The following is a 24,152-nucleotide window of genomic DNA, read 5'->3' as shown; positions in this document are numbered from 1 at the left end:
CGATAAAGTTATTGTTAAAAATAAAATTATTGTTAGTTTCTAAATGAAATTGAAAGTAAATAATAAAAAGGTTATAGACTTTGTATGGGAAATATGACGACCTCGTTTTTTGTCGCGAACGGACCTCGCAAGCTCGGTCCGTCTACGCGCCAAAAAACTCGGTCGTCATATTTTCCCATACAAAGTCTATAACCTATAATTATTTACTTGGGGGAGATGTTTTTTGCCAAAGTGATGAAATATTTCACGAAATTTCTACTTTTTTAAACAAAAATGTTAGATTTTACCCCAAAATTAAACAAATATTAATGATTATTATTTGCAGATAAGTCAAGTAGAAAGAGTCGATTTTATAAATCTAGCTGAATTATCATACATGGTATGAAGTTAAAAAGTTGAATAAACAAAATATATTGAATTACAATGTAAATACGACGTCGTATCAACATTGTCGATGTCGACAATATCGAATTAAAGTGAACTGGACACGAATGCATGTATTTCAACTGATTTAATACAACTAGTACCAGTATCCAAATAAACTTGTAGTCTTGATGAACGTGTTAAAACACAGGTACGTACAAATACGTTGTTCAATTTTTTTATAGCCATAAATAACATGGGGACGAAAAATACAACTCTGGGGGATCACTTACAAGTTGTTATATTCGTCGTTGTCGTTCCATTCAAAGTTGGTGATCTTGTTCCCCACCAATTTTCCGAAGGCATAGATGATGTGTGTGCACAGTTGAGGTTCAATGTCCTTGGGGAAGAATTTGCCGGCACCGTTTCTGTACTGGGACCAGTTGGTGTAGTAACATACCAGCTTGTATTTCGCTGGATCTGTGGAGAAAAAGACTGGAATTGTTTAAATTTGAATGATTGTTTGACACAGTATCAGTTAATTTCTGTGAAAAAAATGTCCAAATGTTTGTAAGTATAGTTGGCATGCAAACTCCACCATCGTATTCGAAGATGGAATTTGGGTAGGACTGGGAGCAATGCAAATCCTCTTTATCATGAGGTTAACATTCATAATTATAAAAACTATTTGTGAGCACAATATCTATGTACATTTACATTCACTGAATCGTTTCTCTTATATTTCTTTTGAAATTGACATTACTTTCATCAATAAATAAATACATGTTTATTGCAAACTAGTTCGATCCGGTTTTTTAGTCCCACCTGTCTGCATAATCATTATCAAATATGGAGCGTCATCAAGGTGAAAGGGTACATTGGCTGTTCTGTAGAACGTAACAATTGGGTAAACCATATGATATTTTAGAACTTAATTCTAGTTTATAGTTTAAAAAAATACATAAAAATATAAATATAAAAAATAAAAGGTCTTTCTTTGTTGTTTCATCGGATGATGAGAGTAACAATCATTGCAGAAAAAATTACATACTTCGCTTACAAAAGACGCATACCCATTATTGATATCATAAATAGTAGCACAAAGCCTTGAGTACATTTGTTGCATTGATATATGAATATTCATTATTACCATATTTACTGCAGACGTGTATCAAAATTATTACATGTCATGATATACATGCACGATTATATTTTCTTCTGAGTTTATCTAGTGCATTAGGTAATTAGGCTTCAGTGCAAGAAAATCATCTAGCATGCAGATGTAACGATTTCTTGTCCATAAATTGTTCGAGATAATGTTGGAGATTTTGTTTTCGGCTGTGAGTCTGGATTGATTGATTGAATATTATTTAATGCCTCCGAGATTACATGTATTTCACTCATATGGAGACGTCACCACTGCCGGTGAAGGGCTGCACAATTTCGGCCTATTCTCGGCGCTTATGGCCTTTGAGCAGGGAGGGATCTTTATCGTGCCACACCTGCTGTGACACGGGACCTCGGGTTTTGTGGTCTCATCCGAAGGACCGCCCCATTTAGTCCGCGCCTCTTACGACAAGCAAGGTGGTACTGAGGACCTATTCTAACCCGGATCCCCACGGGACCTGTGAGTCTGGAATTCCTGTAGTCATGGACATTAAAAAACCAGTCACATACTTGTACATAACGTTATTTGTGGGATTAAAGTAAAGAACCGTTTGACAGGACATCTAAACAAATTTTTCATAGACATATTCGTAATACATGTAACTTGCAAAGTCGTGAATATCAAGAAACACAAAATCAAGAAAATTTCTTGCATATGATATCTAATAGCATATCCAAGAAAAAAATAACTAAACCTGCAAACAAGATATAGTCTGATTTAAAATCATGTAGATTGAAATCATACAAATAGTAAGGAAGGAAAAAGTGAAATTCAAGTAAAGATAATGTGTTTATCTTATCAATACTGTGCAAAAACAACACATATTGGTATAATTAGAGACATTATCATATTTGACGTAAAGAAATACGTGTACTAAATACCTGATTCGACGCCCTTTGTGGTTGTTACAGACGTTGGTTTGATGGTAACTGGACTGCTGGTCGATCTCACAGGTCCTTCCAAAGGGGCTTTCTGCAGCTCCTCCTTAATCAAAGAAATCAGTGGGTATTTTCCCTCCCCGCAGATTGTACCTTTGAAATCATCCAGAGGGAGAGACCAGATCATGGCTCCTCCATAGCCATCTTTGTTGATGAGTTCTGTAATCTAGAATTGTTATAACATTAAACAAATGGCACGAAATGAAGAAACCAATAAAGGAGGAGGTAGGATAAAGGTCCATGGAACCCTCATTTTCACTCTAATTTCTAAGTAAACGCACATTTCAAAAGGATGCCTTGGAAAAGACGAATAATCACGATCCTGATTGTGAGTGTCTAAAGTTACAAAATGGCAATAGATTTTTTAGCACATTTAAGGTTTCAGATGAACAAGGCATACCTTTTTGACATTGTACATACATGTACATTTGACTTGGAAAACATTTGTACTCAAAAGTTGCAGCTGATACAGGTGTAGACAATATGTAAATGTGAGAGGTAGGCCAGTCTGTGGTATATATTTTCTGAAGCAATATGTAACCAGCCATGACAGTTTTAGGTCGAAATGAAGGAATCATCAAAATGAGATTTTTGCTTAAAATTACAAGCACATTATTCATTGCACAATGAAAAATTTATGGTCGTATCATGCGTGGGCATGGGGATATAACATAATGAATATGCTCACGGCGGGTGTGATCGGTCGACAGGGGATGCTTACTCCTCCTAGGCACCTGATCCCACCTCTGGTGTGTCTAGGGGTCCGTGTTTGCCCAACTATCTATTTTGTATTGTTTATAGGAGTTATGAGATTGATCATTGTTCGTTATCTTCACCTTTCATTAGGGAGTAAATAAAGTTCAATTACAACAATTCAAACCCATCAATGTACGCAATATGAAGTGGATGCTAAACAATTTTAATGATACCATTTAACTAGGAAGAATTGTTTCGACACACTAAAACTGATGCCTCCCCTTCCATTTTCCATAATCTTTAAATATATTTTTAAGGATCATCTTAAAAGTGGAAAATTAAGATTTACGGTACATAACATTCGTCTATATATATATATATATATATATATATATATATATATATATATATATATATATATGCTTCAAACAATGAACAGTATTGTGAACATAATATAGTAAATAAAACTTGCCAACATACACTGTACCATATATCAAAGGTCTAGATGTTAAAAGACAAAAGAATTATGGTCCGGAAAAAATAAAATGCTCCAAATTAAATGTGTATATCATTTGCCCTTTACAGCTTCATAAAAGGATGTATAAAGATTCATATTACAAATGTGTACATTATATATATAAAGTGAAAATAGATAGGAATACATGTATACAGTCTACTCCGGATATAATGAAATTCAGGGGACCGACCTGAATTCTTCATTATATCCAAAGTTCAATATAACCAATGCTACATAAATACAACTACATAAATATTGCTACTAGGGGATTTATTTTAACTTCAATATAACAGATAATTCAATATAACCGACTTCAATATAAGTGGAGTGGACTGTATGTCAGAATTTCTTAATATATATTACCTCCTATGGACCTATCTCATATATATGCTTCAAATTTGCCAATATTTGGCCAAAACTGAGTAAATTAACAATTTTCATTCGCTTTCTGACTTTTTTGTGAACTAAAAGTATTTCATGTTAAATTGTATATTTATTTCGAGATAAACAAGATCTGGATTTCCGAGTAATGATCTACCCTTTTCGTCTATGATGACATTTCAAATTGCAGGTAAAATAAAGCCTTTGTGCTACATTCTTCTTTAAACGTTCTGGACTAGCTTTGACATCAGATTGGATGTAACGACAATAAAGCGCCAGATTTAGGAAAGGTAGTCCACTTACCTTTTTCTGAAGACTCTCTTTGTCGTCAAATCCAACCCACAATTTTGTATTTGGATTTACATAATACGGAACTTTGGCTACCGGGTCTCTGTATGTAGTACCCTGACCACTCTTCTGCATCTCACAAATCTACAGGTATAATTACAACAATAATATACATGTATAACCAAAATCACAATTTCATCTTATATTTCTATTATTGGTTGGGGTGTTTGTACGATTCATTTTAGAGTTATTTTTACTTGCACTATCAAATGATTATGCAATTAATGCATTACAACAACCATAAATTTTATTAATGTAGTTCCGCCCTCCTGTGATGTCATAAGGTTTCGCAAAATCAATGATTTGATAAGATTTATGCATGACAGGAACATACATTTTGTTGGAGTCTTTTTAAATAGCTATTGTAAAAAATCTTGTTAACTATAAAATAACTATAAAATATTTCAAAAGTCTAAGTTATATATGAATAATCAATTATATATTTCAAAATATTGAATCCAAGAGCGATAGCTCTGTTTTCATTAAATTATTCATCAAGTCCATTATGCGATAACTTTCCTTTATTTTTCACAAACATTTCGTATATTTTTCAAAGAAACAGTTTCATGAAATTGTTTTGATTACTATTATATCGTTTTAATCAGTTCTCGTGAAATTTTGATAATGTTGTTTAAGGAAAATTGCAATTTTTCTGACGTTGATATAAGTATACGTGTGCTAATTAATAAAAAAAAATTATTAATACCGCAACATACTTATTTTATCATTTTTATTTGTTATTGAGATATATTATTTGAAGAATAAACATTCAAATATAAGATTGAACATATAATTCTAGAAGGGTGGAATTACCTTTTACAATAATTGTCTTGCAGAAAAACAGTATTATTGCTTACATCATAATCAATATACATGTACGATCATATATTTCTTTTCTTTAAGATTCATAAAATTTATCATAATTATTGTCCACTCTCAGTTTTCGCCACATTTTTTTTTTTAACTTTGAACCCTGCAACCAAAAATACAGTAATCGAAAACATCAAGGTATAAATTCTGATATCTTTTAAAATAATGATTAGTTGCTGCACTTGTTATGTAATAAATTAACAGCAATACGTGTAACCACCTCATAGTAAGACAGAAAGCCTTTCTCTCTCGTGTAGGGACCTGCACTTCCAGCGCCCGATGCTGGAGCACCGACCCCGTGGTTAGACGCGTCCACCAGAGTGAAACTTCTGCCATAGGTTCCCAGCCCAATGATCAACTTTTCCCGGGGTACTCCTTTCTGATGCCAATAATTAGCTGCAAATGCCTTAGGAAACAGGAAACAAACACATTGTAAATATATATATTATTTAATTTTTTACCTATTGATTACCGGACACTGAGGCAATTTTTCACATTTGGATATGGATATATATATATATATATATATATATATATATATATATATATATGCCTCCTGCATATATATAACACAATTTCCAAGTTTTCCAGTAGTTTTTTTCATGTGTTGAATTCTGATATATGTAGAGGCATAAAATATATTGATTCACACACTTCGTTGCAATTGGTACAAATATTTAGTTGATCAGTAACATTTGAACTCAAGGGAGATCATCACCTGCTATGCAAGTACCTAGTCATAAAAAGTATCACACTTGTTTGAAAAATATTTGCGAAATATAACGAAGTCAGAGACTACAATAAAAACGAAGTTCATATTTATTCAGTTTTATAGTAACGGAAGCATAGCTGCTAGGAAACACAGATATTGTTTTTATGTGTTCGAAGAAAAAATTGAAAATGAATGTCAGACTTCACCATCTATCTTTGATAAAAGATTGGTCTTGTCAAAATGATTAACACGCATTTAGAATTAGGTACCAAACGATTTCTTCTTGGTTTGATTACCATGCTGCACTGAGAACCGACGTAAATAGTAATAACTGTTTTATAAATTGTATCTGCATCTAGATAGCTAGTCTACAAAAATGTGTACATACTTTGTATCCAGAAAATTCGTTCAAACGAATATCTAACTTCCTCCATTACCGTTACAAATACCCTGTCCCTCTCCTGATAAAAACTGGGGGGACACACCGAGTGTAACACTGTGATAGTACTGAGGTACGATATTAAAAGTCTGAGCTCATTATAGCCTAGGTAAGCTTCAGCTTCATACATGTATCAATCATCACGTCAAAATGGTATTAGGACATATGTTATACATATAACCTAACTTGATGCAGTGTACGCTTTATTATCCGCGAAACTTCATTCCTTATGATTTAAAACAAATAGAATAAACTACACTGTACAAGTCTTCGGTTATAAAAAAAAAAAACAAAAAAAAAAAACACATAGAAATCACTTCCACCACGCAAAGATTCACTTACATGTAGCAACATATCGACGAAGCGTCGACATAGAAATCCGCCATCTTGGTTTTGTATGGCTTACAAAAGTTCCTATGACTTCAGATCTCGAGACAAATCTATGCCAAGCGCAGATTTACCACAAATTATCGTTGTAAGCCGTAATTTTTATGACTAAGTCTACGGCTTGCGACTTATTGTAAAACGCTGCCCTGGAACATCGTTTGAAATTCACGTATAGATGTTTAATAATTATTTCATACTGGAAGCAGTAGGATTCTAGCTGCGCATTTCATAAGCACTGAGTATTACATGTTTTAGTACCACCAATATGATCAAATTTCAAACCCCGGGGTAGTGTTAAAATATTTCACTTTCGTGATCTATTTACATGTATAACAAACATTTTACCACATCATATCAAAGCGCAAGTTTGAATATTTTCTTTGTTACTATACGACACATTTTCAAGACCGTACAATTTACATGTATTAATAGAGTATAACCTATCTGAACATACATGTACCCGCCTTAATAGACTTAAAGATAACAATAATCTTTATGCATGCGTGATGAAATGTCTAGCATTATCTAATGAACAAAGAAATAAAATCCGGGTTCTGATTATGACAATGAATAAATTTGATAAGAACGAGGCAATGGTTATTTTGTACAAATCATCACTAAATATTGTAACATTGATTTTTAGAAAAATTATCATCCGTAATTTCAGGGGATTGTTGGAGCCAAAAACAAGTGACCTAGGGTATATTACATAGATCTCAGCTGAATATTACCTGTTGCTATCCTACAAAGAAAATGTCGAGTTATTCTAACAGGTATGACATTGTACCCAGTGATGATATAGCGCAATAGTACATTTATTTTTATTTGCTAGTTACATGCAACAAATACACGTATTGATAATTGATAAAGGCACTTACAACATTCAAAGTTTTGTCCGAATCATTGTTTGAAGCGTAGAGTCCAGTATGTAGACCAGTGAAAGACTCCCAAGATCCATGCAGGTCGTAAGTCATTGTACAAATAAAGTCCATGTATCTGATAGAGAAAAATTATTATTTATGATCCTTAGCTCAAAAGCACTAGCCAAGTGGACTGCACTCGTTTTTTGCTCAAAGCAGGCAAAACAGAACAAGTTTGAGAATAGAAAATGTCATTTATTTAGTAAATGACGAAAAGTATATACAGTACAGGGGGTCATTAAAACCAAGTAAAAATTAAGATCATATGCTGCAAATGACTAGATGACCCCCTGTTACATACATCTATAAAATTGACATTGAGAAAGAGAACATATATACACAAAATAAAACATCCGATAGGGGGTCTAACAAGATGACCCCCTATTGCATACACATATGTAAAAAGACTAGCATAAAAATATTGCCTGCCCACAAAAAAGGGTGGGTAGCAACAAGAAATCAAGGCCATGTCAGTTATAACGTAAATGGCTAAAATGATAACAGTACATGGAGGTAGAAGGGGTGGACGGTGGGTACAAAAAATGCTGCTCTGAACTAGCGTGGCTCCTGGTACATAGAAAACAAACAGACAATGACCACGTGACGAATATGTTACCTTTGATTGGATGAAATACAGCAAGTAAGGAGAAGGGTAAAATTAGATCGAAAACAGTCATAACTCCACCCAGACATATCAACAGGTCAGGGTAAAGTGAGAGACAAATATCTCGCATGTCACATAAAAGTTATTATTTACAATAATCACTGATTTATGATCCTTAGCTCAAAAGCACTAGCCAAGTGGACTGCACTCGTTTTTTGCTCAAAGCAGGCAAAACAGAACAAGTTTGAGAATAGAAAATGTCATTTATTTAGTAAATGACGAAAAGTATATACAGTACAGGGGGTCATTAAAACCAAGTAAAAATTTAGATAGAGAAAAATTATTATAAATGCAGTGATCAGGCAGGAGATATTTACTAAAAACAAATGTAGTATTCAAAAGCTATTATTATTACTTTTATTTCAATTTAGTAAATTGAAAGTAGACATTAACGGCAAACTGACAACTCAACTGTATGACAAACGGGATGATTTCAGCTTCTCCATCGTCAACTTCCCACATTTATGTAGAATATTCCATTATCACCTGCATATGGTGTTTATATATCTCAAATGATTCGATATGCAAGAGCTTGTTCTGGGTATAGTCAGTTTTTAAATCGAGGCAAGCTACTGACAAACAAGTTGATGGTACAGGGATTTCAACAATCTCGATTGAAGTCAGCATTTCGCAAATTCTATGGTCGTTATAACGATCTAGTTCGTCAATACAACCTCGTATTGGGTCAAATGCTGTCTGACGTGTTTCATACCGATTGTTAAGCCGTTCTTGGCACACTGATTTTGACTGCGGATAACTCCGTTTACCTGATCAGGATATGGGGCTCACGGCGGGTGTGACCGGTCATAAGGGGATGCTTACTCCTCCTAGGCACCTGATCCCACCTCTGGTGTGTCCAGGGGTCCGTGTTTGCCCAACTATCTATTTTGTATTGCTTGTAGGAGTTATGAGATTGATCACTGTTCGTTATCTTAACCTTGCATAACACAATGAGTGAGACCTGGATTCGAACTTTCCCCCTGCATTTCTGAACATGTATTCAGACTGTCCAGCACTCTCTGACAAAAAATAAGGGCTAATTTTAGGGCTAAAATTACGAAAATTTAGGGCTAAAATTAGAAATTTCATAACTAAATTAGGGTAGTTTTAGACATTTAAATGGTCTTACTTTCGCAATTTTGACAAAAAAGAAACTCGCAAAAATACTCTCTGTGCAAGAAGGGCGTCTTCCAGCTATTATTGGCTTTAACCTTAATGGTCACATCTTTGTTACAAAGTCACAAGCAATAAACAGCTTGACACAGATATTCACTGGTCAAATCTAAGTTGAATGCATTTTCAAAATTGCTAGAATAGAGACATTTTTAAAAAATAGGAACTGACAGGGAAAATTAGGGCTTTTTAGGATTTCCCCTTGAATTGAACATTTTTAAGGGATTTTAGCAAAACTAACACAATTTTTATTGTTGATTTTTTAAGGAATTTTAGGGCCGCTGGACAGCCTGATGTGTTCCATCAATTGACACATCTGACATTTGGCAATCGTACTTCGCTGACAACCATATTAATTCTTTTTCACTTTTTCTGCACCTCGAAAATGCTCTCCCCAGGATCTTCATCAATTTAATAGTAAAAATTGCAAACCACTATTCCCATACCCCTTGCATTTGAAACTATATGGATAAGTCTTCTAACAAATGATTTTTTTCAAGTCCTCGACCATCAAATCCAACACGCCCCCTCATAACTCCTTCCTGTAAAGGCATCGTTATCAAAGCATTTGATACTAAAGAACAACTTAGACCTGCTAAGGGAAAAGAATCATACGTGTAGACTATGAAACTTCTAAGAAGGGAGGAGTATAGCAGTCACCCGGGTTCGATCACCACTAACCAGAAAGGTTAGCTGATAGAGCACCTGCATAGTGTTTTCTGCATGTTCAGATGTGAAAACACTAAACAAACAATTAGCTAACTAAAACTTACTGTGCCATCACTGGGACGTCGTAAGCAGTGTCTATGACACTCCGTCCAGCGCCAACAGCGGCTGTAAATAATAACCGCTCCTTTCCCGTGGTAGCAGCTTCGTTGTCAAATGCTTCACGTATCTCCTGACAATTTTAAAACAATTTTGTTTTTCTCAGTTTATATTATTTTCATGCTACTTGTCAGAATTCAATAATTCGTACTACATGTATCAAGATGTGGATAAGTTAAAACACAGAATATCAAAATAGTGAAAGATAAATCGTATTCTTTATTGCTCGAATGTCGTTAAAATAAAATTAACTATCCCATGATAAATTAAATTACCTTACAAAGATGAGCAAAGTTTGCTTTATCATAAGGTTTCCCATCCCGGTTTGCTGGGTATTCCCAATCCATATCGAGACCATCAAAGTCGTACATTCGTAACCACGCAATAGAAGAATCAATGAACTCTTTCCGATTTTGCGCTGTCGATGCCATGTTTGAGTAAGCCAGACTTCCGGCTGTCCATCCCCCCATTGCCAGCAATGTTTTCAGTTTAGGATTTTGTTGTTTATGAGCATTCACCTGTGCATACCTAAACATAAATAAAGGAATAAAGGATAAGTCATGATACATGTGATGTATGATCCCCATCTAGTCTCTTTTTTCGCTTGAATTGCACAATAGACTTCAGGTAACCCCATACTTGCGTTATCATCTGATAAAATTATAGAAAGTGTATTTATTTCCATTTATTAGTGTTAAAACTAACAAGTTATCGAATAAAATATATAGGTCATCGCACTTTTTAAGATACGAGACATACACCAGAAAGCAATTTTGAAATAAATTGAAATTTTAAAAGTAAATGTTTTTGCAAGTTGAAATTGCAAGAATACAATTTGTTGTATTCTCATGCAAAGATATCCCCCCCCCCTTTTTAAAAAAAATGTACAGTAGGAATTCAGGAATATTTAAAAATGAATTACAATCACTCTATTTAACAACTTTTCCCACTATAATCATTCTGGTTCCATCCAGGAAGCAAATTCTTATTCCTGGGATACTGAAATTCACAATTTTGGTAAAGGGCTGTAAACTAAATCAATATGTAGAAGGAGCAAGTTACCGGCCACAAAAATGCCAACTCGGTCTGTAACTACTCAAAAATTACGATCAGAAAACAAAAATACATTTGTATGTGCACACTATTATCATCGACAAGGAATCGACGACCTACTGGACAAGCCTAATCGAAAGTACCTCGACATGCTGCGGTACCAAGTATTCCCAAGCACAGTCTCTTTTTTCTGGAACATATTAAATGTAACAAATCTCAACAGCTTTACTTACTAGGCTAGGCCTATTTAAAGTGCCACAGGATTTCCTCTCGCCCATAGATCCAAAGAAACTACGTAAATAAAATCCAAATGCACAAACACTTCTACTTTTCATTGTAAACTGTTGAACATTCTAATAACACTGCATTAAAATTTTACTTTCATTGATCGTTATTAAACACATGTTTATTTCAAAACGACGACGACATCAAACTTTTATCAGAAGGTCAGGCCTACATGTGTACGTCAAAAAATAAATACTCGGTCAATAGTTGTTACTTTGTTGGAATGGAAAAACCATTATTAATTATAAACTATAATCCCTTCTAAAACAATTTTCATCCATGTTTTCTTTTATAAAAATGACCTTTTGTACTGTATATTAATGGTTTATAAACGCACTATTTTTTCCCACGTAAGGTAGACAGATTAAGCACGACGTCTGAGCCACAGATTCAAAACAAATTTAATCAGCTGTTTCTACCACATACTGGGGATCATCTCAAAATTAAGTAAAAAGAAGACATATGAGATAAATAGAACATCTATAATTGCGTATTTTGATATTTGGTTTATCCAACTCGTTGATATGGTGTATTTATTCGCTCGGCAAGCCTCGGGAATAAATACACCACATCAACTCGTTGGATAAACCAAATATCAAAACACGCAATATAGATATCCTCTATTTATCTCATACATGTGGTGTATATTGAAAGTGAGATAAAGCATTAGCTTTATCACACGCCCGTTTGATAAAGCACTTCCGGTCCGAACTACTTTTGACACTGTCCCCGCTTGGATAACATATTTTCTGTGTTTATGCATACCGATGCATGAAATAAAGCGTATAACTTGTTATTTTGTATTTATTTAAAATTTCTTTTATAGCAAAATTAAAATGATGTTGTCCCAACTGATATATAATGAAAATTACCGGCCATAAAAATGACAACTCGATCAGTAACTACTCAAAAAATACGATCGGAAATGAAAAACATGTCCACACTATTATCATAGACAAGGAATCAACCGCCTACTGGGCAAGCATAATCAAAAGTACCTTGACATACTGGGATACCAAGGTTTCAGAAGCACAGTCTCTTTTCTCTGGAGCCATATTGAATATACAGTACTGTAGGCCTAATAAATCTCAACAGATTTACTTGCTAGGCCTAAAGTGCCTCAGAATTTCCTCTCGTCCTCAGATTCAAAGAAACCACGTGAATAAAATCCAAAATGCTCAAACACTTCTACTTTTCATTATAAACTGTTGAACATTCTAATAACATTGCATTAAAATATTACTTTGATTGATCGTTGTTGCACATGTTTATTTTAAAAAGACGGCGACATCAAACTTTTATCAGAAGGTCGGGCATACGTCAAAAAATAAATACTCGGTCAATAGTTGTTACTTTGTTGGAATGGCAAAACTATTATTGACTATAAACTATAATCTCTTCTAAAATAATTTTCATCCATGGTTTCTTTTATAAAAATGCCCTTTTGTATTGTATATGAATAGATAATAAGCGCATCATTTTTCCCGCGTAAAGGCCCTGTCACACTATAGCGTTTTGTTAGACGTTTGGTTACGTTTTGAAAAATTGGAGAAACGTCGACATTCTTCAAATTGAGTTTCTAGGTCAACGTTGTTTTAGCGTTCTTGTAACGATTGGGTAACGCTCAGCCAAAAACCCATGCCAAAATAAATAAAGCGAAAGGTAAACATGTTTTTTGATATCACAGAAACAATAAGACATTTATTAATAATGTTTGATACAAATTACTACTTTTAAATGACACACACAATATTACATTTATTATTACTGTTATCTACAAATAAGTCATTGTAAATTACACATACAATATTTCAGTTTCTAAAAATTTTGTCTACCAAAAAGTAAGGTCTATATTAAATCCATTCTGCACTGCAACGCTAGGGTCCAGGTCTACACCATCCTGTCCTTCCAGTCCAGTGCCCCAGATGAGGAGTTTACCCAGTGCTTGATAAGGTTCCTCTGCTTCTTGGCTTCCTTGGTCGCAGTGTTGGGGCCTGCAACAACCTGTGTGTCTTCCAGATTCAAGCCATCTCTCCAGGCACCAGGCACAAAGTCTTCTTCTGGACCTTCTCGCTGGTCCACCTGTTGGTTCTGCAGCGTTGGATACCTCACCCTCATCATGCTGTGAAGGACCAAGCAGGTCTTCACAATCAGCCTCACAGTCTCTGGCTTGTGCTGCATAGTGCCCAGAATCACCTGGAACCTGTTGTCAAGGATCCCAAAGGCGTTCTCCACGACCCTCTTGGCTCTCGATAGCCTGTAGTTGAAGATGCGCTCCTCCTGTGATAGACCACGGAGACTGTAGGGCTACATCATGTAGGCTCTCTGGGCAAAGGCGTCATCTCCAATGAAGAAGTATGGAACATATGTAGTGTCTTGTGGGAGAGGTGTAGGCTGTGGAAACCAAAGCAGGTCTTCTTCAGCTCCATGTTTCAGCTCACTGGAGTTGTAGATCTGGGAATCGGATGCTGATCCCAGGCCTCCCAAGATCTGCCCACAGGAACTTGAAGTAAGCATCTACAAGGGCCAGCAACACGATGGAATAGAACCCTTTGTAGTTTTAAGTATAAGGAGCCACTGTGTGCAGGGCACCTAATGGCCACATGCTTACCATCTAGTGCTCCAACGATATGGTGGAAGTTCCACCTCTGTCTCAGCTCATCAAACATCTCTGGTGGCATTCGGATGAAGTTGTGGAAGGAGGCTTGGTCTTCAGCTCTGAGTTCAGCCATCAGCTTGTCATCAACACCAAACTGGGGTCGCCCTCCTATTCAGGGTCTCACCCAGCTCTTTCTCCCACTCCTCTTCCTTTTCTTTCTGGACTCTGTCTTGGACCTGGTGCAATGCCAACTGCAGGAGGTTGCTGTGATGCATGAGAGCAGCAACAGCATACTGGTGTTTCTCTTGGTCTGCCATTCTTCTGAGGTCTTCACTCTGTGAAAGTTCCAACAGATCCTCTGCAAGCCCTTTATATATGGCAAGTGGCTGCCAAACCCTTCTGAACGCTACCAGTAGGTTACAGGCGCGTTACAAGGACGTTACACAGACGCTGCAAAATTTCAGATCGCTGACAGACGTTAGGAAGATGTTGAAAGAGCGTTAAGAACGCTCGGCGAACGCTCTTGAACGCTGCGAAACGTTGGCGACAGAGCCTGTTCTCCTTCAGCAGATATAGTCAAATGAAGTGAAAAACTCGTTGTTAATGCACAAATTTAATCACTATGACTATTTTAGCTGTACCTTGATAACAAAATCCCTACTCCTGGGATCATGAATTTTGTAAAGGGTAACCTGCTCTTTCTAAACTCTATTAGTTTCAATTTAGTATCAATAGCATTATTAAATTGTTATTTATACATGTATGTTTTCCAAATAATAATTTCTGAAATTTACAATTCATAATCCCTTTGTCCCAAAGATACTTCGTACCAAATTTGAAAAGAATAGAAATGGTAGTTCTAAAGAGGAAGTTAAAAATGTTGAATCGTTAACGCACGACGGAAAAAACCTCATAGCAGTTGGTCACCTGAGTGACTCAAGTGACCAAAAATTAGTAAAAATATGCACAGAACTTTACAAATATAACTGTACTGATATCCAGTTTTTTTCTTTTCATAAACTCCCTGCCACAAATATAGTCCCTTTCAAATACATGTACCGCATGTATTACACTTAGAGAAATTACATGTAGTTCACTTAATTACATGCATCTATACTGTTTCGGCAATCGATCATATTCGTAAACAAGATACAATTGCACGTTTACTGATGCGTTCAAAATTACACCACGAATAGCTACAGTTGGAGTCAACTGTGTAAGAGGATTTCGTTGTTCGCATTTCAACTAACAGTATTAAATCTGAATTAAAATAAATATGTCACCTTGTCGAGTGAATTTTAAAATCACTACATGCACATGTACATTACAACTATGTGAATACTGGTGCACTGATTTGGCATGGCTATAAAAAGTACATAGGTTATATAGGTAAGATATTGCAAGTCTAGAGGATCACTAACAAAATTGGAGGATCACTTTCGAATTGGTAACACCACTTACAAGTTGTTATATTGGTCATTGTCGTTCCATTCAAAGTTGGTGATCTTGTTCCCCACCAATTTTCCGAAGGCATAGATGATGTGTGTGCACAGTTGAGGGTCAATGTCCTTGGGGAAGAATTTGCCGGCACCGTTTCTGTACTGGGACCAGTTAGTGTAGTAACATACCAGTTTGTATTCCGATGAACCTGTAGGAAAAGAAATTGGAATTCTTTGATTTTGAATGTTTCTTTAGGATACTACAGGATTACTCTGTTGCTAAATGAGGAAAGTTAAGCATATGAAGGCGTTGCTCTTGAAGGGGTAATTAGTTTAACGTAAGACAGTCCCATCTTAGGGGATCTGAAGCAGAGGTTGTCTCCTACGTGCATATACATAATTTCTACCTCGACGCTAAAAACGGTACCACTGACTTTTCTGTATATATGTACAATATATATATGTAGTATTTCATAACCAACATTGATTTAAATTCCTTACTTTAAGTCTGTCATCTGGTTTTATACATTTCATACAAACTTATCATCACTCTGATAAATGATGGATGTGTGAAATCCTCAGTAATGTAACATTTGAGTCATGGAGCCACATTGCATTGCCCTTCCTTGATTACAATTGTAACAATCAATGGCAAAATGGGACCCGGGATTACATTTTCAGTGGAAAGAATGATGTTGGTAAAAAATACAACAAAAAAGCTGTGAGAAAAAGATTTTGAAAACTATGTAAGTCTGAATTTACAAAAGTGAAGGGTATAAGTAAAGGGTATAGTACTGAAGATTTATATATTTTGAATTTGCTACTTGTTAAGGCCATTTTAAACGCTCTACACGTAATCTTTTTTTTATGGAAAAAAGAAATTAGGAAATCGTTTTCTGCTTCCTTTATGAGCTTATAGCCTTACTTTTTTAGTCCCCTACCGGGTTGTAACACCGAAAGGGACTGTAGCTTTCTTCTACATCTATCTGTCTGTCCCTTTGTCTGTCAGTTTGTTCCATTTTGGTTTCCCATACTTTTTTCGTTATGCTTGTGTGGATTCATTTCAAACTTCAAATGTAGTATAAGAATGGCAAACTACAGATCAATTTCAAATTTCGTAACGTTTGATAGAAAAGTTTTAAAGAAATCGATTTTTATATTTTACGTTTTTATTCATCGGAATCGGGATTGTGTTCTGGTGGAAATGCGTTGAAGGTAGAATGTCTGAATAGAGGATTCGAACGCAGATTTGTAAAAAAAAAAATAAAAAATACTTCATTAATTTGACATTTCAAGCTCATTAATCACAAGAGGAACATATAAATGAAAATATATATCAAATTTGTTAATTACACGAGTATTTTTGTGTAGACTGTGAGCGAAGTCTGCTGCGTCGGTAGTTCTTAATTTACCGCATTCCTGCAGTCGTGGGTCATCGAAATCGGCCTTCAAACAGTTAATTGTAAGTAGTATTTCAAAGTTCTTTATAAGTATTTAGCATACAGATATGAATGTTATATTGATGCGTTATTTTGTGTCCCATTTGCATGAATATTTAAATATTTCCCCCACGTATATTGTGCAAAGACTACTATTTCATCCGTTATAAAAACCAGACTACATGCGTCAAATGTATGAACAACAAAACATTAAATTAATTAACTAATTTATCGGTTCACAATTCAAGATCAAACATCAAATGTACATTTCCTCAAATATTAAATACAGTCGTCAGTTAATGGGGGCGCCGGTAGGGGACGTGTATTGTTTATGCAATACTTTCAGAATGCTTGTTTTATTTCAATATACACCTTATTACACCATTGTTACATGTTTTATATGAAACAGTCCAAAAAATCTAAGTAGTTCATTTAAAGTATATAAGAAATATTCATCAATATGAAAAAAAATATCAGCGGAAAGTCGGTCCACTAAATGGTGTTGAAAATCCCAGTGTGTGTTATGTCCAAATTTAGCGTTTATGATGTAAATTTGAACAGAGCTTGTAATGATTCCTTAAAATGATTTACTACATGATACATGATATACTACTATGAACGGATTTGGATTTGAGGCAAATTCTCTGTGAATCGCGCTCGAAATCCGTTCATATTGACCATGAACAGCTAAAAAGTGATGTTCATTTCTTAAATACATACGCTAGTGTAATTTCAAGGTCATTGGATATATAGATTGTTGACCCTGAACTAACCTTGACACAAAAAGAATTGCGAAACCCCATTCTCCATGTGGCTAAAGAATGTATTATTCTTTAGTTGCTGCATACAAAATATCACATCTTAAAGCGTTTAAGGAATAAAAGAAGTACATGTAACCATCCTTAACTAAAAATTTCAAATTGATCTAATCCATGAGATACTGACATTATCAAGTCAATAAAAATCCTGTTGATATTATCATTTAAACATAATTAGAAATGTTGATATTTAAGAATATTACATGCTGTTGTGTAATTCTTGCAGTTAATTGACACATGTGACCGTAAAAGTAAAAACTTTGCTACATTGATTTACCATGGTTAAAACTGTTAATTGTCACGTACAAATATGTAATTTCCAGATTGATATGCATTTTGTCACGCCGGTCTGGTCTGTGATATGGGTTTTCGGACCGGTCGTTGATATCGGTTATTGTGACGTCATCCGTATCGCGCAGTGAAAAATCGGCATAATCATTACCAAGTATATGATAAATGATGATAGTGTTATTTTCACAAACAAGAAGTGAAGTGTATCAACAAAATTTAATTTTAAGACTACTCTCAGTTAATGATAATAAAGCGTGGTTCTTCTCCCAAGCATCCATTCATTTTAACCGATGATATATTCTTAAAATCTTAATGTTCACATTTCTGTCTGTCTACTCAGATATATCATCATATTCGAAGGAAAGAAATATATGTACAACATACTTGATCCGGCTTTCCCTGCTGTGGTTACAGACGGTGGTTTTATGGTAACAGAACTGTTCGTCTGTCTCACAGGTCCTTCCAATTCAGCTCGCTTCAGCTCCATCTTGATTAAAGTAATCAGTGGGTATTTTCCATCATCACACATTGTACCTTTAAAATCATCCAAGGGAAGGGACCAGATCATGGCTCCTCCATAGCCACCTTTGATGACGAGTTCTGTTACCTAATGAACAAGTGAAAACAAGAGGTACTGTGAGCAATGCTCACTAAGAATACCCCCCGCTTACCGCAATCTCCCAAAGGGTGTTGGTAATATGTATAAACTACCTCTTTTCTGAGTGTAAAAAACAAATGGCATGACAAACCGAACCATATTGCTACTTCGATGTCCAGTGACCGTGACCTTTGACCTTTTGAACCCAAAATCGATAGGGAACATCTTCATCCCATGGGTAGTCCATATGTATGATATAGTGACTGTAGGTGGAAAGGATAACGCTTTAGAGCCCGGAAACCATATTGCTACTTCGATGTCCAGTGCGCTTGACCTTTGACCTTTTGACCCCAAAATCGATAGGGAACATCTTCATCCCATGGGTAGTCCATATGTATGATATGGTGACTGTAGGTGGAAAGGATAACGCTTTAGAGCCCGGAAACCATATTGCTACTTCGATGTCCAGTGCGCTTGACCTTTGACCTTTTGACCCCAAAATCGATAGGGAACATCTTCATCCCATGGGTAGTCCATATATATGATATGGTGACTATAGGTGGAAAGGATAATGCTTTAGAGCTCGGAAACCATTGCGTCTACAGACGAACGAACGGACGGACAACCCGATTCCAGTATACCCCCCCCCCCCCCCCCCCCCCCCCCCACACACACACAACTTGTTGTAGGGGGTTTAATTATCATAAATCCCATAAAGAATACAAAATCAAGAAAAGAGTAAACATGGACCCCTGGGCATACCAGGTGGGATCAGGGGCCCGTTTTACAAAACAACTTACGACAACGTCGCAAGTCTTAAATTGCATGACAGATATTAGTTTAAAAGAAGGAATTAAAACGTTTCTGAAACCTAATTTTTAACATTATTTTTTCACTATTTTACATTGGAGTGATTTATCTTACAATAAACAGGAAAATTCTAGCATGTAAAGTTGGTCGTAAGTCGCAAGTCCTTTTGTAAAATGCACCCCAGATGCCTAGGGGGAGTAAACATTCCCTGTTGAACAGTTACATCAGCTGTGAGCTATGTCTTGATTAGGTAAACAGAGTAATCAGTAGTCAAAATCGGTTTGCAAAGAGCAGCCTAACAATGGTATGGCACACGTCTAACAGCATTCGACCCAGTGAGAGCTTGCATTTGCAAATTAGATGATCATAGCGACCATAAAATTTGCAAATTGCTGACTTTAAACGAAAATGTTTAAACCACTTTAACAGCAACTTACATGTATTTAGCAGTAGTCAGTCTCGATTTAGAAATTAATCATACGCAAAACATGCTCTTGCGTATCGAATCATGTGAGAGTTTTTACAACGTTAAAGTCATTTCTCATTATTTAGATAAATGCCTTTAATCCACGGACAGGTGCGACAACTCCTGCGACCTTGTTCAACTCCAAACGTTTTGGCGACCATATGTTTAATCATACTTTATAGCATGTAATCAAGCCTGTACTGACATTGATCATCTGCAGCATTGTCCGGCCATATTTAGTTTTTCAGCAAAACGAAGAGCCGTAAAACGTATGGTACAGGGGTTAAAACTCGAAACGGAGATGAAACGGCGAGGTCAAGAAAAACAAAGACTGACCCCCATAATGGTAGACCTTCATGATGAGGCCCTCGTTGTCACCAGTTTTCCGCCCGGGCCAATTTCCCAGGGTATCGGTGCTGTATGTGAAGCGCAACCGGGCCCAAGCGGGACAGGGTCAACAGGTAACCATGTTATCAACTTTGTTGGTCACGATTCTATGTATCAGTCAGGCGAAAATCATGAAACATTAATAGGCTTACTGTTTGGTGAACGGGTTCAGGTCAGTCGGCCAAATGCCGAGCTAAGCATATTTGACTCTTAGGATTTCATGTACTTCAGGCCATTAAATCTAAAATTTGGGCAGGGCAGTACATTGATTTGCCCCTCCTTTTGAAGCAAGCCCGCGACTTGCGCACCGACCTCCATGTTACTGGGGAGCTTGTTGTCAAGTATGGGCAAATCATGATTGAAAAGCAGCAGCTTAAAAGTATAACCAACATTCATACTTGGACAACGGCCTTTATTATTTCCATGCCTATTTATTTAAAGAAGTTCCCGGACAGGGGCCCAGGAACTGTTAAAATATATGCACAACATTCGCCTCGCAGCTAGCAGAGTGGGCCATACTGGTTGGTCCTAGTATGACGAGCAATATTGTCTTAAAAAGAGCGGTACTCATTCTCATCATGGGGGTTGTGGATTCGGAATTATGGGTAATGTACATATCAGCCCCACAATTTGAGCAGTCAACTCAGGTTACTGACATGGATTCGGTCAACAATGGGAATCATTTTCCCTTTCGTAGCAATTTTAGACAAAAACAACAAACCACACAGGGACATAACACCCAGGGCGGGGGACAAGAGGCCAAATATAACCAAGTCCCCAACAAAATTTCAAAGCCAATCGGTATCTGCTATGCCCTCAACAGGGGTTCCTGTTCTTTCAACCCCTATAAGTTTCGACACCGATGCTCAGTCTGTGGCGAATCACATCCTCAAGCACTGTTCATATTAGTGGAATTCACCCAAATTTGTACAGCTTAGCGTATACCCCCATTAAATATCTTGAGTTATGTTATGCACTTTCATCATACCCTGTTATACGAGATAGAATTCAGATCATGCATGGTTTCAAATTTGGTTTTCCCCTGCAATATGCAGGCCCAAGGACACATAAGGAATCCAGAAATTTGAAATCGGCACGCTTAGCACCTATGATGGTAAAACAAAAGTTAGATCAGGAAGAGAGCTTGGGTAGAATGGCAGGTGCTTTTGAGGCCATTCCTTTTCACCAGTCGGACTTGTACCCAAAAAAGATGGTGACCAATGTTTGATTCATCATCTATCATATCCAGAATTCGAGTCTGTCAATTACTTTATTGACCCAGATATTTGTACTGTCAAATATAGTAATGTAGATGAAGCAGTTATGATCTAAAATTTAGGTCGGGGGGCATTTTTACCTAACGATGACCTAAAAAGTGCTTTCCGTTTACTGACCATCAACCCAGGTGACTACGATCTACTTGGCATTAAATGTAATGGTCAATATTATTATGACAAATGCTTGCCATTTGGTTCGAAACTTTCTTGTGCTTTATTTAACAAATTTAGCACGTTTTTTGCATTGGCGGCTGGATAAGGCATGTCCTGGTAACCATAACATAATACATGACGATTTTTTTATTTGGGGGACATCTCGAGACGACACATATAGACACACTTTACAGGTATTTCACGAAAACCGGCTTGGTGTCACTATCTCTCTAGACAAGACAGTTGAGCCAACTATTTGTTTAGTGTTTCAAGGTGTTGAATTCGACACCTTATCCATGCAGATGCGATCGCCTCAAGATAAATTGACAGACTTGGTTAAGATAATACAGGACTGCATTGACGCTAAGAAAATTACTCTACGTGACCTGCAACCTATTATTGGGTCATTAAGCTTTGCTTGTCAGGTCGTAGTCGCAGGTCGAGCTTTCAGTAGGAGGCTTATAGATGCTACTATTGGAGTTAGGAGGCCTAATGTATCTACTGCAATGCAGTTAGATTTGGAGATGTGGTTACACATTCCTTATTCAATACAATGGAGTTACTATATTTCCTGATAAATTTTGGGTTGCTAATTAAACTATTAATGTTTACACTGATAGTGCTGGTGGTGAGTCAGGTGGTTTTGGTATTTTTTTTGTCAATGTCAATTTTTTGGGAAGTGTATTTCTGATTTCTACATTGAAGGAGAATTAGGAAATTAAAGAAAAAAACTGGGGTCGCAACGCTTGTTATTGAGCTATAGTGTTCTAAATATGACCTTTTTGCACTTAAAATTTATTCAATTAAACTTGATTTTTCTAATAGTGTCAACACAACATAAGCAACACAAATCAATCATTAGATAAAATAGATACATAATCATGTCCTCTAACACTACAGATGAAAAAAGATGTTAAGAGAAATCAAAAAGTGTAAATTTTGAAAACAGCACTTGCTGTTAATATGTATTTGCTCAATTAGTTCAGTTATTTCTTATAATTTAAAAAATAAAGAAAGTTTTGTAGTTTTTGATAATCCCTTGGTTTGAAATGAGAAAGAAAAAAAAAACGTCGCAGGTAATACGACGTCACAATGCACAGTTTACATGGCTGTGTTATATTTCCCGCGTTTTTAACATACATTTACAGAGCACGATTATGCAAGTAATTTCAAACAGAAAGTAATAAAACATCTCCAAAGCCACAGTACTATCATTCCATGTGAAATTAATTCAATAGTAAACATCAAAACATATTTATAGTTTTAACATGAGTTAAATTAAATACATGTAAGATGCATATTAATCGTATTATTACCTACATCATTGATACTTTCAGGGAAAATTTCTACTAACATATGTTAAAACATTCGTAAAAATAATTCATTGACCATTTATTTTTCAGGAGGTGAAAATATGTCTGTTTTGGTGAATAACTGCCTTCTAAAAAGTGCACAATTGCTCATAAGGAGCCGTGCTACTATTTCATATGAAAATAAATGGACATCTTGATACAAATTATATATCAATTAAGGCTTTAACTTCAATTTGATTTAAAATTGTATCACTTACTCTTTCCGTATCATTTTTAAACACCATCTGACACAACTGTACCATTTATTACAGAAAGTCGACAAGAGGGGTTACTATGACAATCGTAGCATCACAATTTCTGTGAAAACCATATATGATACTTTCATAATGATTTACAGATACGGTCAACTACAAAATATGTAAAAATCAGAAAAATTCATAGATTCATTAATTTTCAATGGCCTATGCAATCACTACCTTAATATCTGCTTTCTAAGTTGTAAGTTTGAAATCCTAATGTCAAATAGTTCTCAGGTTATAGTCTTGATGTAAAAGAGTGACCTTGACAGTGTAAGTGGATGAAGGTAAAAAATGTTTGTGGTGTGCACCCCTCTTCCATACAACCTCTCAATATTCCAAGTTTAAAGTTTTAATGTCAAACGGTTGTCAAGTCAGCTTTTGGCCTGGACTATATTTTGACATAAAAAATTGACCTTAACTTTGTGAATGGGTCAAGGTCAACAATTTTGGTGGAATTCCCCCTTTCCTCATTCCCCCTTCTCATAGTCTAAGTTTGAAGTCTTTTAAATGACAAAGCGTTCTAA

The 24,152-nt window shown here is 35.9% G+C and overlaps 1 protein-coding gene across 2 annotated transcripts in view; it reads right to left on the bottom strand.

Moving 5' to 3' along the window:
• Positions 1–24,152, bottom strand: part of LOC125667914 (uncharacterized) — a 179,568-nt gene that overhangs the window by 48,656 nt on the left and 106,760 nt on the right. For both annotated transcript variants that reach the window (XM_056161948.1, XM_056161949.1), the window contains exons 29-37: positions 18,710–18,932; positions 15,800–15,986; positions 10,677–10,929; positions 10,350–10,474; positions 7,698–7,815; positions 5,502–5,687; positions 4,367–4,495; positions 2,413–2,635; positions 657–843 (exon numbers count right to left, since the gene is read on the bottom strand). In XM_056161948.1, coding sequence (XP_056017923.1) covers positions 657–843; positions 2,413–2,635; positions 4,367–4,495; positions 5,502–5,687; positions 7,698–7,815; positions 10,350–10,474; positions 10,677–10,929; positions 15,800–15,986; positions 18,710–18,932 — 1,631 coding nt within the window. The remainder of the gene's footprint in view (positions 1–656; positions 844–2,412; positions 2,636–4,366; positions 4,496–5,501; positions 5,688–7,697; positions 7,816–10,349; positions 10,475–10,676; positions 10,930–15,799; positions 15,987–18,709; positions 18,933–24,152) is intronic.

This window comes from Ostrea edulis, chromosome 4 (genome assembly GCF_947568905.1).
Source record: "Ostrea edulis chromosome 4, xbOstEdul1.1, whole genome shotgun sequence".
Taxonomy (NCBI): domain Eukaryota; kingdom Metazoa; phylum Mollusca; class Bivalvia; order Ostreida; family Ostreidae; genus Ostrea; species Ostrea edulis.
This window is presented reverse-complemented; position numbering and strand designations above follow the sequence as displayed.